Genomic DNA, 15,010 nt, shown 5'->3' with positions numbered 1-15,010 from the left:
ATCTCTGCAGTGGGTCAGTAATTCTGGGAAGCTGTCCTCTGGCTGCACACCCACCTGCACCCTCAGTGCAGGCACTTTCCAGTCTCCCCTTTCCCAATTAGCCTGTACATTTACATCAGAGGCAGGGGGAGTCCGTCCATCCCACAGACCCCTCAGGTCCTATTTATGGAGAGGTTCAGACCGTTGTCTTCAGCTGGGACCTGCCTCAGTGGTGCAGCTGTGATCAGATTTGCATCCCCTATCCCTATGCTGCTGGGGCAAGGGTTTCCTTCCCTGTTCATTCTGGATGTGTCCCATCTCTATTTTCATCACTGAAATATCTCCCATTATCACCTAGTGTAAGCGCTTGAGAGTCACCGTCGCACTCATTCTCACAGCATCCCTTTAAAGTATTTCACAGTAGCCCAAGGACACGCAGACAAGGAAGTACAAGCAGGATCTTCTGAGTCAGTGGCTGGTGCCCCAACCACTGGGCCAGCAAGAATAACTGGTGCTCTGGCTTACGCAACTCGTATTGTTGGAGGTCTGAATCCTGGCAGCTGCCTAACGCAGATGCTGGTTTTGTTTGACCTTCAGCAGGCTGCTGCATCCCATTTGAGCACAGCTGTAGGTAAATTCTCATACTAAGTTATATATTCCTTTCAGTTCAGTTATATATTTATTTTAGCTAACTCCTAATAAGATGCTTGGAATCTGTTGGTGTCATTCCTAATTAATAATTTATCATTACTAACACTTAGAAGAATAATCCAGACTTCTGAGTTTGCAAACTGCTTGCACCTAATCACCAATTTATTCAATGTATTTATTGCCCAGGACAGCTGCTGGACAATCTCTGTACACGATTTTTTGTCTGAGGCTCGTTAGCAGTCAGCATCACACGATGCTGCGGCAGAGCTCAGCCCCAGCTCCCCTCCAGTTTTCCACGCCGGGGGTCAGCTAGAGGCTGCTTTTGCCAGCAGTACTGTGGTTGTCGAAGTCCCACCCGCAGCCCCAGGCTCTGCAGGCTGTTTCCAAGTCCAGATAGAAATGAATAGATGCTGCGGCTGTCTCCTCTGGCCATTCCCCTCGTGCCAGCAGCTTTGAAGGGCATGCAGGGATTCCCCTGCAAAGGGTGAATTCCCAGCTGGCACCATACCCACCTCTGCCATTCCTTGGCACTCAGTGAGCCCGCGAAACAATTGCTTTGAACGGGGACTCAAATTGTTTAAAATCGAGATAGCAGTGATGCCTGCTGGAGCATCCCCGCTGGCCGCTCATGGGGGGTCCTGGGGATGACTGATGAGAAGGGCGTGTAGGAAAGGCTTTGACCATCAATTGTGTATCTGAACAAGCTCTCTGGGAAGGGCAGAGGGATTCCCAGAGTCCGTCAAATCCTTACCAAAGCAAGTTACTGCTTGGCCTCAGGGTAGCACAGAGCAGGGATGATGCTTGTGCAGGAGCAAGCTGCCTTCCCCACCCCATTACATGAGTGTGTGTGATTCTGCAGCAACGAGGACGACCCACCACATCCCCAGAGAGAGAACCAGAGCAATAAAAAGGACAATAATAATAATAATGTCCTGCCATTTGCAGACAGCTATTTCACATACATTCCCTGCTGCCCACAAGTGCCCGTAGATGGAGCAGCCAGGGGGTCGGGAGCGGTCCGGGTCAGCCGGGGAGCGCGGTGCTGGGTCTAACTCATCTCCTTCTCCCTTCTCCCAGGAGTGCACCGTCCTTCCCAGACCTCAGACATCCCCGGTTTCTACCCCCTCCCTCCCGGTGGAGTCGGACAGATCACGCCGTCGATGGGATGGTGAGTGTGGAGGGCTCAGCCCCGCGCAGCCCCCGGCCCACCGGCCGCTCTGTACGGGGAGACGGTTTATTGAACAAACCATGTGCAGCCGTTCTCCATAACTTCCATGGTGCTTTCACCCGGCTTCATCCCTCCTGTGTGCTGTGGGATGGGGAGGAGGATTTAGCTCAGTTTTAGAGATGGGGAGCAGATCTGCGGAGAGGCTGAAGGCTTTGTCCTGGCTGGGGCATTCCTGGAGCGGGGTTACAACCTGCCCCATTCAAAACCGTCTCCTGCCTTACATCTAGCAGCCTATGCGGATTAGGAAACCCAGGGAGAGCTTCCTACCTGCCTCTCCTAATCACAAGCAAAGCCTTTCTTTTTGAATAGGAGGTAATTTTCTCCCTCGCTGGGGTTTTTGGCACAAACAGTGCTTTGCCCAAGTGTGCCACCAGCGTGGCGTAATCTAATGGGATGCTCCATCCACCAGGCTACGGTGCTTCTCGGGGTCTGACTCACAGGGAAAAAATACAATGTGGTAGAGACCTTGCCTGGCAAACAACCCCGGTACCTGCAGCCTGGCTACAGCACAGCCGGCTCGGTGGCACCCACGTCCCCAGGGGGGACGGGGAAAGGAGGGACCGCGAGCTGGAGCACTCCCAAAATGTCCCTCCTGCATGGGCCAGCCCTGAGCAGCATCCCGCAAAGCAGAGCCCGTTGGGAAACCTGCCCCAGGGACACAAGTTAAAAATACACTGGTATGTGCTCCGTGGTCATTGCCACTGGCTTTTGTCACTGTGATTGTAAGCACACCGAGGGAGCAGGTCTGGCGGGTGGTGCCGTGTGGGCATCGTCACTCTTCAGATTAATTTTTAATCCCCGTGGGTGATGCAGGGACCTTGCAGAGGCTTGCGGGGAGGCTGATGGCTGCAGGCAGCGGGTTGGGGCGGCCGGGACGGGCAGAGAGTGAGGGGAGGGTGGCGGCGGGGGCAGGCAGCCAGATCCTCCCTGGTGCCGGCTGATAAAACCCCAGCAAAGCCCGGCAGAGACCGCCAGGTACAAGAATATATTGCAAAATGGGAGAGGTGAAGCATATTAAAACACAAAGTAAAATGTTAGCTTTTTGTTTTGTTTTGTTTATGAATTTCACGTTCCAGATATTAACCACAAGGAAACAGAGGCTGAGGCCTTTGATACCGAGTTTGGCTTCAAAGAGATTACATTTTGCCTTCTATGCTAAATCTGCTACTCTTGGGCGATGATTTAACTCCTCATATGATGTGATTCATCCTCAGGAAAAACAAGTACTGGGGTGACTGTGCTATAACATGAAAGAGAGAGTTGGGGGTGAGAAAGGAGCCTGTTTGCCAAATGCAAGGTCCGCTCTTGGGGTGGGATGCTGTGAAGGGCAGCCCTGGGTGTGCGGAGGGAAAGAAGTCTGGTTTGTGCAGACGGTTTGTCGGTCGGTTGGTGGCAGAGGGAGTTTGCATTGCTGAGAGCTGCTCCAGCATCTGCGGGGTTTGGCATCCTCAAGCAACCTCGTCAGACGCGTTCATTAGTGACTAATAGAGCAGATATGGTAAAGCAACAAACGGGCCGACGGAGCGGAGAGCAGCACCTCGAAGCGCGTGTGTCTGTCATAGAGCCTTCGCTCATCCTTTTGCCTGCCCAAAATTTACGGGAAGAGTCCCAAAACCACTCCCGAAGTGCCCAGTCCTCAGCCGAGGCTCAGCACGTCGGCGCGGGTGGGTGCAGAAGCACCGAAGCCCGGCAGGTTCCTGGCAGCATCGACCCCCGTGCAGGAGGCAGCGGGCAGCAGGGACCGTGTGCCGGGAACGGTCGTGCCAGGGATGCTTGTGCCGATGCCGCCGAGCCGGTGCAGCCACGTGCGGGAAGCGGCTTTGCGAGCCGGCAGGCAGGAGCTGGGCAGAAACGGACTTTGTTCTCACCGAGCACTTCGGGAGGAGGAGCTGCAATCACTCTCTTTGTAATTAGCTGGGATGACAGTCGGATAAAAGCCTCCAAGAGTCCAGTCGAGTGAGTTTTGCTCACGGGAGCCTGGCAGCAAACATCAGCCGGGAGCCTGCAAACCGTGTCGCTCACCTGCTCCACGGCCGTCCCACGCCTTTTTTCCAAGCCGCCCTCCCATCACCGGGCGATACAGGCTGTAATCGTGCATTCCCAGCCATCGGGGACTGATTTTGCAGTTGCATTAATTTGCACGTCAGAATCACTTTGAATGAAGCTGCGAGCGCCCGGCTCCTTTTCTATCCCAATATCTCAGCCTCTGCAGTAACGCATGTCGCTTCTGGATTAGCTCCGAGTGTTTTCTCGGCCCTGGGGCAGCCGCCTTCAACTTCAAAGGTTGTTTCGGTTTCCCGATGTGCGGTAGCACTTGGCTGTTTGTTGGTGTGTTTATACCCGCCGACATCTAAGGGGTGGGAGAGGGCTTCTGCCTGGCAGGGTGTAAACAGAGCCCCGCCGCCTCGGCTGCCTTTCCTACAGAGATCCTGCAGATTTCGGTCAAGCCGAGACACAGCAGCTCCCTGAGCGGCAGAAACAGAAACCTCCTTCCTCCCCAGCACGGCTCAAGGGCCTGACTGCCACAGCGCTGTCGTTATTCCTCTTCAGGGCAGAAACTGTCTTTAGCCCTGAAAAATCCCTGGCATCCAGGAGCTCAGTCCTTCACAGGGCACCATACTTAATGATAATGGGATTTTTTTTTTTTTTTTTTTTTTCCTTTCACTTATTAGAGCTGAAAAGAGCTGGTGCTGGTCTTAGGCACAGCTCTGTGCAGCCTGGCCGGAGGAGCACGAGCATCGGCGTGGGTTTAAGCACCCCATCATGCCCTCCTTGGGCATCTCGGTTTCTATGTGCAGTTTTAGGCTGGGATCATCTTTTGGTGGGTTTGCAGAACATGCCAAGGTATTTTTGAGCTATCTCCATATGAAAACGGGGGGGTTTCCCTTGCTGGGAACAATGAGGAACTTCCTGCATAGTTATTTTACTATCTCAAAAATAATTTCCAGCTCCAGGTCTGGTACATGCCTAGTCCCCAGTATGAAACAACTTTCAAAAGAAATGTAGAACCGAGCTTTTTGCTTGTTTAAAAATGACGGGCATCCTTAAAACGATGAGCTGGGGAAATCAGAGCATTTCTGAAGCACATACAAGGGCAGAGTAGGTGCTTTCTCTCCAGACACCGAGAGGTTCCCGTGCTTGGGCATCCTCCCAGTGCAGCTTGCAACCGTGCAGCCTCATGTGCACCGCACAGACAGAGACTCTGACCAGGCTTTGTTTTTTTGGTCGAATTATGCTCTTTTAAGCAACTTCTTCTGTGCAATAGCAACGTCTCCTCGTTTTTCAGCACTCCTCCGCATTTTGCGTTTTTAACAGGATAAACTCAAATCTGCGGTGTTGCTCAACGCCGGAGATGGAGGGGGGGTCAGAGATGGATCCAACCTTTGCAGGGAGGCCCAGCTTCTCCCAGAATAAAGTCCAAGTCCCGCACTGCCCCTTGAGCCCAGGGGACACCCCGAGCATCCCACCAGGCAGAGCTCCTGGGTTGTCGGTGGTCTGAGTCCTCTTAGCAAAGGATATCTTTAGGACATACCACGTAGCTGTGGATACTTTATAGACTCTTTCTTCCCGATCCCAGGCAGAGCCAGTCTGTCTATCCGCTCCCGTCATGTGGATTTAGACAGCCGTATTCGTCAGCGCTTTCTGCTGGGGCTTCTTTCTCCAGGTGAGTATGAGCTGTGTGAGACAGGGCAGCAGCTCGGCTGGTCTCGCAGCTTGCAGTTTGTGCGGTAGGAGCTTGCAGCAGACCGCAGCCACCCAGGGACGGCCACACACCTTCCCCGGGGCAGCCGTGGGAAGAGAAGGCGCTTTTAGGCAGCGTCTGGTCCAAAGGGTGCTCAGGGAAATTATCAAGCATCCCAGGAGGATGCCCAAGGATTGGGTTTTAATCAGCAGAAGTCAAAACAAAGCCAGAAACCCCTGCCTTCAGCTCAGCGTTGGGAAAACGGGGTGAAATCCATCGCTCAGGATTTTGCTCCTTGTCTCTAACCCTAATCCTGAATATACCCCTGCCGCTGCCACCACTGAGTTTTGCTCTGCAGAGACTGATCTGTTTTACTTGGTCTCAGCCTTAAAAGCAGGACAGGCAGCGGGCAGCGATTTGCTGTCCTCCCATCGGCACAAGTTAGTTTTCTGAGACGTAAGCGTAGCTTCTGCCTCCCCCATCCCGTCACCGGGCAGCGCGGGGCTGGCATGGCCACGGGCCGGATCCGGACCCTGCCCACGGGAAGGGCTCGGCAGGAGCCGGCCACATTGCTGCCCTGCTTCTCCCCGCGAGGACCTGGCCCTGCGGCACGACCTGCCTTAAATATCAAGCGGGTCGAGCCACGTTAGCACAGCCCTTGACCATCCATAATGCAAGTTTATGGTCACCCAGGACCAAATTTTGCTCTCTGTAAATATACCCAGATCCCAGCGATGTCCCGGTGAGCAAAATACAACCCCTGTGGATGGAAATCACAGAGCCCAGCCCCTCCGGGCACGTTGGTGGGCAAAGCCCCCGTGGCTCCAGCGAGGATTCCTGTGCACGCTGCGTGTGCTCACGCACCAGCTTTCGCTTCTGCTTCGTCTTGTCCCGAAGAGCCATTCGCGGAGGTTTCCTGTAGGAAAACCATGCAAACCCTTACCCACGCAAGCCCTCAGCCATGCAAAAAACCTCGATCCGTGCAACCCTCCATCCGTGCAGCCCTCGATCCGTGCAAAGCCTTAGCCCCGCAGCAGAGGCGAGGGAGCGCTGCCAGCCCTCCTTGCTCGCCGAGGCATTGCTTTGCCCGGCCGCAAAGGCGAAGGCGAGAGAGGAGCTAACGGTTCCCCGCGGAGGCTCGGCAGCCTCCCCAAACCCGGCACAGGAGCTCCTGCTCGCAGGATTTTGGGGCGGACTTTGCAGCGCTGCTGCAGCCGAGAAAGTACACCTGGTCAGATAAGGATCAGGCTGTGCTGGTGGATTAAATTAAACAGCTTTTCTTTTCGTGCCAGCATATCTAATGAACTGTTCATCTCCCATGGGCAATTCTGCCATCTCAAGCTGCAGTCATAAAGTGGCGAGCTTGGCAAAGCTGACTGCGCTGGCTTTACCCTCTAAAACTCTCGAGAGAGAGGTAATGAAGCCTGAAAGCTAGCGAGACCTCTCGTGATCTCAGTCCCGTGTTGGTGGAGAGCATTGCTTAGGCAAGGTGCACCTCCTAGAGTTGCAGTTTGGTTCATGTTCAGACTTAGGCTATTTCTGTTAAAGGAAAGGTGCAGGGTGGTCCTAATCTCTCCCATCCAAACCCTGGCTCGAGTGTGTTGTTCCTTTCTGCGGTGCTAATAAGATACCGCAACAACAGAGATCCGAGTAGCTGAAACCGCTGAAATCTCGGTCGGGCTGGCTCCCGCTGCAGGCTGGTTTGCTCGCAGTGGCACCCGGACCCTTTCCACCCATTTGCCCGTGGCTCGGCCGGCCGTGCCGGCTGCCGGCGTGGCAGGGGTGACCCAGGGGTGGTGGGCACCGCCTGCCCCGCGCCAGCCTGCCAGCACCCACAGGTTTGCTTTCCGTGTCCTCCGCTTACCGTCTGCTTCTGCCACATCCGTGCCATCTCGTCAGACGCGCCGCTCCGGCTTGCCCGAGCATCCCGAGCATCCCCGGCACAGCCTTCCCGGCACGGCTCATCCTCTCTCTGTTGCAGGTTCACTCACCCGCTGATGCTGGGCTCCGGCATGCACACCACTGGCATCCCGCACCCCGCCATCGTGCCCCACTCCGGCAAGCAAGAGATGGAGCACTATGACCGAAACATGTAAGTTGGAAGCGCGGGCAGGGCTCCTCAAGAGCGGTAGTGCCTTAATGCCCATTTTTTCACTTACCGCTATTAACGCTTGCGTGGGCGGGGGGCGTGATGGATGAACACCGAGCTCTGCCTGCATCAGGCAACGGCGTGCATCCGAGGTGTAGATCTCGGGCCCGTCACCCGCTCGTGCCGTCGGTTGGGTTTGGTGTTGAGTCTTCTGCTGAGCTTGGTGCCACCAGGCAGCCAGGCCGGAGGGTGGCTCTGATGCTGACAGCTCCTCCTTTGCTCCCACCAAGGAAACCTCAACCAGAACCAAAGAGAGAGAAGGAAGCCAAGAAGCCCACTATCAAGAAGCCCCTGAACGCTTTCATGTTGTATATGAAAGAAATGCGGGCGAAAGTCATTGCCGAATGCACCCTGAAAGAGAGCGCCGCTATCAACCAGATCTTGGGAAGGAGGGTAAGAGTACCTGGGGCTCAGCACCATCGTCCCGGTGCAGCATCCCTGTCCTTGCAGCTGCTCTTAAGCACGTAACAAGCATGTGCTTTCAAAACCGGGTGCTTTTATCCCTTAAATGTGCGGGGCCACGTCTCACCACCGCGTTTCTCCTTGCAGTGGCACGCACTGTCCCGGGAGGAGCAGGCCAAGTACTACGAACTGGCTCGGAAGGAACGGCAGCTCCACATGCAGCTCTACCCCGGCTGGTCTGCCAGAGACAACTATGTGAGTGGCTGCTGCGGCTCGGACCCCCTCCCCATGGCATGGCCAGAAACGATCCGGGGGGGCTGACAACTGGTGTTTGCCAAACATCCCACCTGGTAATGCTGTTCCTGACGTCATGATAGCTATAGAAATTCACATTTTAGGAGTATTTTGAACATCCTCTTGGCTCACTGCCTATCTATAGCATGAATGTTATAGCTCCCCAGCTGCCACAACCATTTGTTCGCTTGTTGTCCAAGTAAATACAAGTAGAAAGGAAGAGGAACTTTTAAATTATGGGGATGATCTTTGGAAATACAGTTTTTGGAAACCCGCTGCTTTGTGCATCTTGGGCAGCAGCTGAGACATCAGCCCAGTGGGACCAGAGCATGGGCCAGAGATGCGGGAGGAAAAACTGTGTGGGATGGCCAGGGGGGCTGAACAGGCACCCGCAGCCTGCTCAGCTCCGTTCGCTTTGTGGTAGCGCTTCCTTTATCAGCTTTAAATCATGGGACTGGGTACCGCAGGCTACGGAGCTCTGGGCATGTGATGCTGAGCCCGGGCACATGCTGCAGGTTTGGGGGGACTTGCCAAATTGCAAGCTGCTGACTCTGGTCTGTGGGTTTAAAGCTAGCGTAGGGCATCTGCCCGAGCCATAATAATAATGGGAAATAATTTTTTAAAAGTCAAGATAGGAAAGTGTAAGCTGCTTTGTATGAGTTGTAGTGCAAACCTCAGTCTCGCAGGCTGTTCAGGTCCAGTTTAGGACTCTCCATGGGGTTGCATCCCAAGCAGCAGCCCCATGTATTGCAGGGCACGTAAGCAGCAGGATGACAGTCATGGAGTTTCTGTCTGTCCTTCAGGGACGTTGATCCCAGCTGGACCAATCATTATTAGAGGACCCTGATCAAATCAAGCACACCACGTTCAAAGTATTCAAATGCAATTTGAGCAAATGCAGACAATAGCACTGCTCGCTCTATGAGCTCGTGAGCTCAACCCAGCTCTTTGGCGAGCCTGTTTCCCAACCAAGGTTGCTGTTATGGAAAAAAAAAAAAAAGTTTCCAGATTGAAAAAAGGAAAAAAAAAATCCTCCAAACCAGGCAGTGGCTGCTGAGTGGAGCAGCTGAGCCAATGCAGCAAATAGCAGTGGTTCTCAGCAATAAAAGTTAACTAATGCAGAGGGCCCTGAAACATGCTGACGGTTGGGATCATGCATTCCCACAACCAGAAGAGCTTTCCCTGTGTACAAGGGAGAGAAGGGAAGCTCCAGCCTTGATCTTCCCTGGGTTTGGCTGTATTGAGGTATGCTGCTGCAGCAATCGATGCCAAACCGATCCCAGAGGCATGAGCAGAGAAAAACCCGTGCTTTGGTTTTTTATAGAGAACTGACTTGACTCTACATCTAAAATAGTGGCTCTTTCTGGAGGAACCTGCAGTAGACCGGCCATGCTGGCACAGCTGGGGCTCCTGGACCCCCCCCAGCTCCCTGGGGAGAAGCAGCAGCAGCTCCTGGGTTGGCCAGAGGGACAAAGCTGCTTCGCAGCTCGTGGTGGTAGGGCCAGCACTTGGGAAGCCTCTGGGCTACTCTATGGAACATTTAAAGTTTACTCTTAAAAAAAAATTCATTTCCTCCTAGCTATATTAATCACTTCAGCAGCACCCTGTTAAATGAGGTTGCATAGGTGTAGCAGTACCCCAGAAGCACGGGATACACTCTGGGTCTTTTCTAGTGGCTTTCTCTACTGTTTTGATCTTACATGCCTAACGAGCTCATTAGAGACCTGAAGCAAAGCACACGTAAGTCTTCAGATGTCCATCCATCCACTTGAGGGCTCTGCCCTTTGATCTAAGGCTCCGTTATTGCCCTCACAGCCACTTTCTTTCCCCTGGAAGCTGCACGGCAAGCACCCATCCAGCCCACCCTCACTCAAGCCCTCCTTCCAGAAAGCCCAAACTCTACCGAGGGTGAGAAAACACCCTTAAACAGACCAAAACCACCCCAAAACCGAGAAAAAACAGAGGGCAGAGATGATGCAGAAAAAGCAGAGGTTACAGGAAGCCCCCCAGCCCACGTTTTCCTGCAGCAGCACGGATATCCCTGCCTCCTTGCAAGCACAGACCAGGAGCTCAGCATCCATATGCAGCTTTCCAGGATCAGTGGTGGATGCTGCCGCGGTCCGGAGCCGTCCTTAGAGAAACCGGGGCAGCACCAAAGGTGCTGCCCCGGTTTCTCTAAGGACGGCTCCGGACCGCGGCAGCATCAGTGGGCCCACATCTGGAGGGCATCAACATCTGGAGGGCAGCAGCATCGCTGAGAGCAAGGCACCATCTTCCTCCAAGACCAAGCGCATCCTCCATGGAAATCTCAATCCCGTAGCATCCTTCATCTTGACAAGGGCTGGTTCCTTGCTCCAGAAGGTGGAGCAGCCGGTGGGCTCCAAAGGCGCACGTTGGCTTTCCCAGCACCAGCAAGCAGCTGCTTTGGGTCTTGTGTTGTTGCAAGAGATGCTTTTCTCTCCGGAGGTTGAGGAGGAGGAGGAATGTAGGTCACTTCTGTGACACGTGATGCGGATATCAAGCAGGAAATACAGTTGCTGCCACACCGAAGAAAAAGCTTACCGCAGCTCGGAGCTTTCCACCTTCACTCAAACCACAAGAAGTCATATAAAAAGTCATGGGTCAGAGGCAGCCCTGTGAGATGCCTGCCCCACACAGGCCAGATTTGCTCCACTGCGCCGCTGTGCCCTCATTAATAAGCTCATTAGGAGATGAGGGGAGTTGTGTACAGTTTGGGGATAAAATCGCATTTTGTTGTTAGTGAGGGAAGAAAACAGAATGAGAGATGGGTCCAGAGCTGTGAAAGCACTGAAATACAGAGATAAGTATTATTTAAAAAGAAATTTCTGGGGATTTCCTAAAACTTACTTTCCTGTTTGAAATCAGGGATTCTTCTCCTGATAACCCATTACAGAGAAATTTCTGTTCGGGTATAAGGCACCACATTAAAGTACATATTGGAAATAGGGAAGGTGCTAAAATGGGCTACATGATTTTTAGAAACATGAAGAGGGAGGAGGAATAAGAATACACCAGGAGGATCAGCTGTTGGTCATACTGCCTCCACTGCATGGGGTGAAACTTGTTTAATTCTATTAATCTAGTTGAATCTATTAATTAAATTATCAATTAATTATTTAAAGTGATAATGGGTGGGATTCCCAGGTGAAATGCATCAGGGTGGGCTGAGGAGTACTGGCAGGAGTTGGCAGAGGTGCTAAGCAGCGCAGGCAGAGGCACGGGGTTTATTATAGCTGTTTTGCATCCGCTAATGATTTCTCTCGTGCAGACTGGAGTGTAAGTCAGGGTCTCAGCTGTGTTTGTAGCACGGTTGTGGACTCATAAAAGAGAGCAGGGGAGCAGTGTGGTGGGAAGAAGAACTAGCAGATGTGAGGGGTGGTAGCAGGGATGCGGCTGCTGTCTCGTCTGAGTTTCTGTTGCTGTTTCTATGTACGCACGGATCTCATGCAGAGTAGTTTTGGGATGAGTCAAAGTGCCAGTGCTGGATCCGGGGATACTGGAAAGGAGGGGTTATTCCTGAGAAAAGGTATGTGCCCAGAGCAAATTTGTGTAAAATGCAGCCATCAGCCTGTGTGCAAACATAAATCTGGGTGGTTGCTTTGAGAGTTCCTCCTAGGTTTCTTCTCAGGAGCATTGGACTGGGCAGTTGGGGAAAGGAAAGGAATGCCCACGAAAATAAACCTGAGCAAGTCCCCTTGCAGTGATTCTCATTTCATCTCTCCCCGGAATGGGCAGAGCCAGCAGCACCGCGGCTGTTACAGCTGAGGACCTGGCTGCTCGCCTGGGCGGCAGCAGCCTTCCCTGCCGACCCGATCCAGCCCCAAAAACCCTGCGCAGCACCCTCGGTCCCCTGGGAGCACAGGCTAACGGCCTTTCCTTTGATTTCCTAGGGGAAAAAGAAGAGACGAACACGGGAAAAGCAGCAAGATTCCAACTCAGGTAAATGCATGCGGCTCAGTGGCTGTCCCTTTGTTTCTGCTCAGAGGGGATGATCTGAAGCAGTTGTCATGTTTTATCATGTTTTCTTTCATTCTCCTGAGCTTAACTAAAGAATTACACTTTTTTTTTTTTTTAAGACATGGTAAAACATTTCTGTGACTTTTTCATAGACATGTTTGAATTAGAACATGGGTAGCGTGTGAAAACTGAAAAGATTAGATTTTGGCAAGTGCGTAACTTCATATAAACTATCACTAAACTTAATCTATTCAAAACATCCAGGGTGAATGTCCCCATCGGCCCTACAGATACCATTAATTAAAGAAAACTGCTCTCAAATGTACCAGTGTTGCTTGTGGGACTAAATGCAGTGACAGGATTGAAGATCACCCATGGGACTACCCCAAATTTGGTTTTTATTTCAAAGTAACCTAGAGTTCAAGCAAACTCAAACTAAAAAGTACGTGCCAGTTGCCTCTCTGCACCACGTTGTTGATTAGAAAAGGCCCTTTTGACAGATTTCAGCTGGTGACACACATGTCCCTATCATCCAAGGCTACTCCTGTGCTGGTTTCTGAAGCATTGCTGCCATATCAGGAATAAATAATATCTGTACTGCTAAATACTCGTTATAAAACATCAAGAGACTGTCCTGGCCCACTATGGCATCATGTATACATGAAGTTCAACAACCTGTTTTTTCCAGTACGTCCGATCTGTGATTGCCCATAGACTTACAAAGAGCTTTTCCCACTCTCCAGCTTAGCAGTTCATTACTGCTCATTGCTTTTATTTACTTTTGGATAAAATTAAGTCACCCAGGTGATAGGCTGTTGGCTTTCTAAGCAGAACACTAGTTCTCTCTCCCTCCAGAAACGCTCCCTAGGGAGGGTGCCAGGTCAGCCTGTTGCTCTCCTGGCCTTGCGCACCCACACGAAGACCTGCCACACCTGAGCTGGGGACCCCAAGGTGCACAGCTGGCTGCATCTGGGCAGTCAGTTGTTGGTTAGGACATTGGAGTCCAGCTCTGGCGTTATTGCCGTGGGTTACACTTCCATGCAACCAGAGTCCTGCAGCCTACATAATGCATAAAGTTCAGATTCTCTCATTAATTTAATGGATCGCTGTTGGAGGACCTCTTTGAATTGTCCATAAAAAGCAATTCCATGACTGTGCCTCAGTAATACCTTCAGTTTAGTTAACACTGTTGATCTCATTTGGTGTTTAGACTGATAAGGGAAATATAAGCTTTTAGGCTTATATATATGTATTTATATATCCATATATATGTCTTGTCTGTGTGATACAAAAATGATAATTTCACCTGTTACGGATTGAAAACCAGCTGCTGGTCTTACACAACAGGAGACACTGGTGGTGGCTGAAAGAGGGAGTGTGAATCCAGCACTGAAATGTGCTGTTCAAATCCCATTTACAGCACTAGAGAAAAAACACGACGTGCCTGAAAGCAAATAGGGCTTCACCTTCATGAGTCTCATAATTGTACAGTAAAACTGCAACATTTTAGGGAAGGCCATGGAGAATAGCTTTTCCATTGAAACTGGAAGGGGAATGGCGGGGGGCAGAGTAGAATAACCTGGGCCTGGGTCTCCTTGGTGCTAACTCTGCTTTCAGCCTGCTTCTGCAACTTTTCCTCCTCTTCTTTTCCGTGCGCAGTCTGAGCTCGCTGGCAGCCCCGTTTAGTTGCTGCTGGAAAGGCAGGGAGCAGGTAAGGATGCAGACACAGGAGGCAGGCAGTGCCTCTGGGATTTGGCAGCTTTTGTAAACTTAAGAAATTTTGAGAGCCGTGAATTTCCCCGTAATTGCCCATATTTGTCAGAGCTGAGGCCGTTTCCCAAACCTCCTTCTTCTCCAGCTGCCAGCAGTGATCACTGATATTTGCCTAACGATCACTTTTTTCCAGGAGAGGTGGTGCCAGCACCGTTCCAGAAAAAAAAAAAATTGGATTGTAGTCTGTTAGTCATGTGTTAAAGTGGCTAAAATGATGTTGCCTCTTTTCTTCCTCCTGCTCCTCCTCCTCTTTGTGCCTCTGCCTTGCCCATTCTCCGCCACGCATGCTTCTGTGTTCAGATCCTGCCTCTCCTAAGAAATGCAGAGCTCGCTTTGGCCTCAACCAACAAACGGACTGGTGCGGCCCGTGCAGGTGTGTATCGGCATCTCCTCGCTGCTGGGGTGCTCCTGGGCGAGCGGGTTCGGCTCCGTGCGTCCTCCCGCAGCCGTCCCAGCGCCGGCGGGGGCTGCTCCAGCCAGGCGGGGACGGGGTTTTCTCTGGGCATCGTCAGGAGTTGTTGTCCGAGCTGCAAGGGTCAGGCTGCACCCTGGGTTTCTTACCCCTCCAGGGCAATTTGGGTGTAATGCTGTATGTGTTCCTCAGCTGATGGACTTCCCTGGTCTAAAAAGCTTATTTCCAGGGTGGAGACCTCTGTGACCCTCATGTGGGGCTTTTTTCCCCTGTTGGAGATTTCCTATTGCATAAGTAGCACCCTAGGGCCAGCAGTGACTAGTTAATGGGTTTCTTTTTCCTATTTATACTACGGCTAACCATGTATTTCAAGATCCAGCGCTTCTTGACCCTGAAATTTTGCAGTACCCACCATGGCTGGGGTGGGACAGCCTCAAGCAGCAAGACGGTTTGCACGTGCCC

The 15,010-nt window shown here is 52.1% G+C and overlaps 1 protein-coding gene across 4 annotated transcripts in view; it reads left to right on the top strand.

The window, feature by feature from the left end:
• TCF7 (transcription factor 7) overlaps nt 1-15,010 on the top strand; it is a 74,771-nt gene that overhangs the window by 52,266 nt on the left and 7,495 nt on the right. For 2 of the 4 annotated variants that reach the window (XM_069772968.1, XM_069772967.1), the window contains exons 5-10: nt 1,708-1,798; nt 7,522-7,632; nt 7,920-8,082; nt 8,239-8,346; nt 12,297-12,345; nt 14,437-14,509. In XM_069772968.1, the coding sequence (XP_069629069.1) occupies nt 1,708-1,798; nt 7,522-7,632; nt 7,920-8,082; nt 8,239-8,346; nt 12,297-12,345; nt 14,437-14,509 (595 nt within the window). The remainder of the gene's footprint in view (nt 1-1,707; nt 1,799-7,521; nt 7,633-7,919; nt 8,083-8,238; nt 8,347-12,296; nt 12,346-14,436; nt 14,510-15,010) is intronic. The other 2 variants (XM_069772969.1, XM_069772970.1) reach the window with 1 other exon arrangement.

Source organism: Haliaeetus albicilla, chromosome 27, assembly GCF_947461875.1.
Source record: "Haliaeetus albicilla chromosome 27, bHalAlb1.1, whole genome shotgun sequence".
Classification (NCBI taxonomy): Eukaryota; Metazoa; Chordata; class Aves; order Accipitriformes; family Accipitridae; genus Haliaeetus; species Haliaeetus albicilla.
This window is presented reverse-complemented; position numbering and strand designations above follow the sequence as displayed.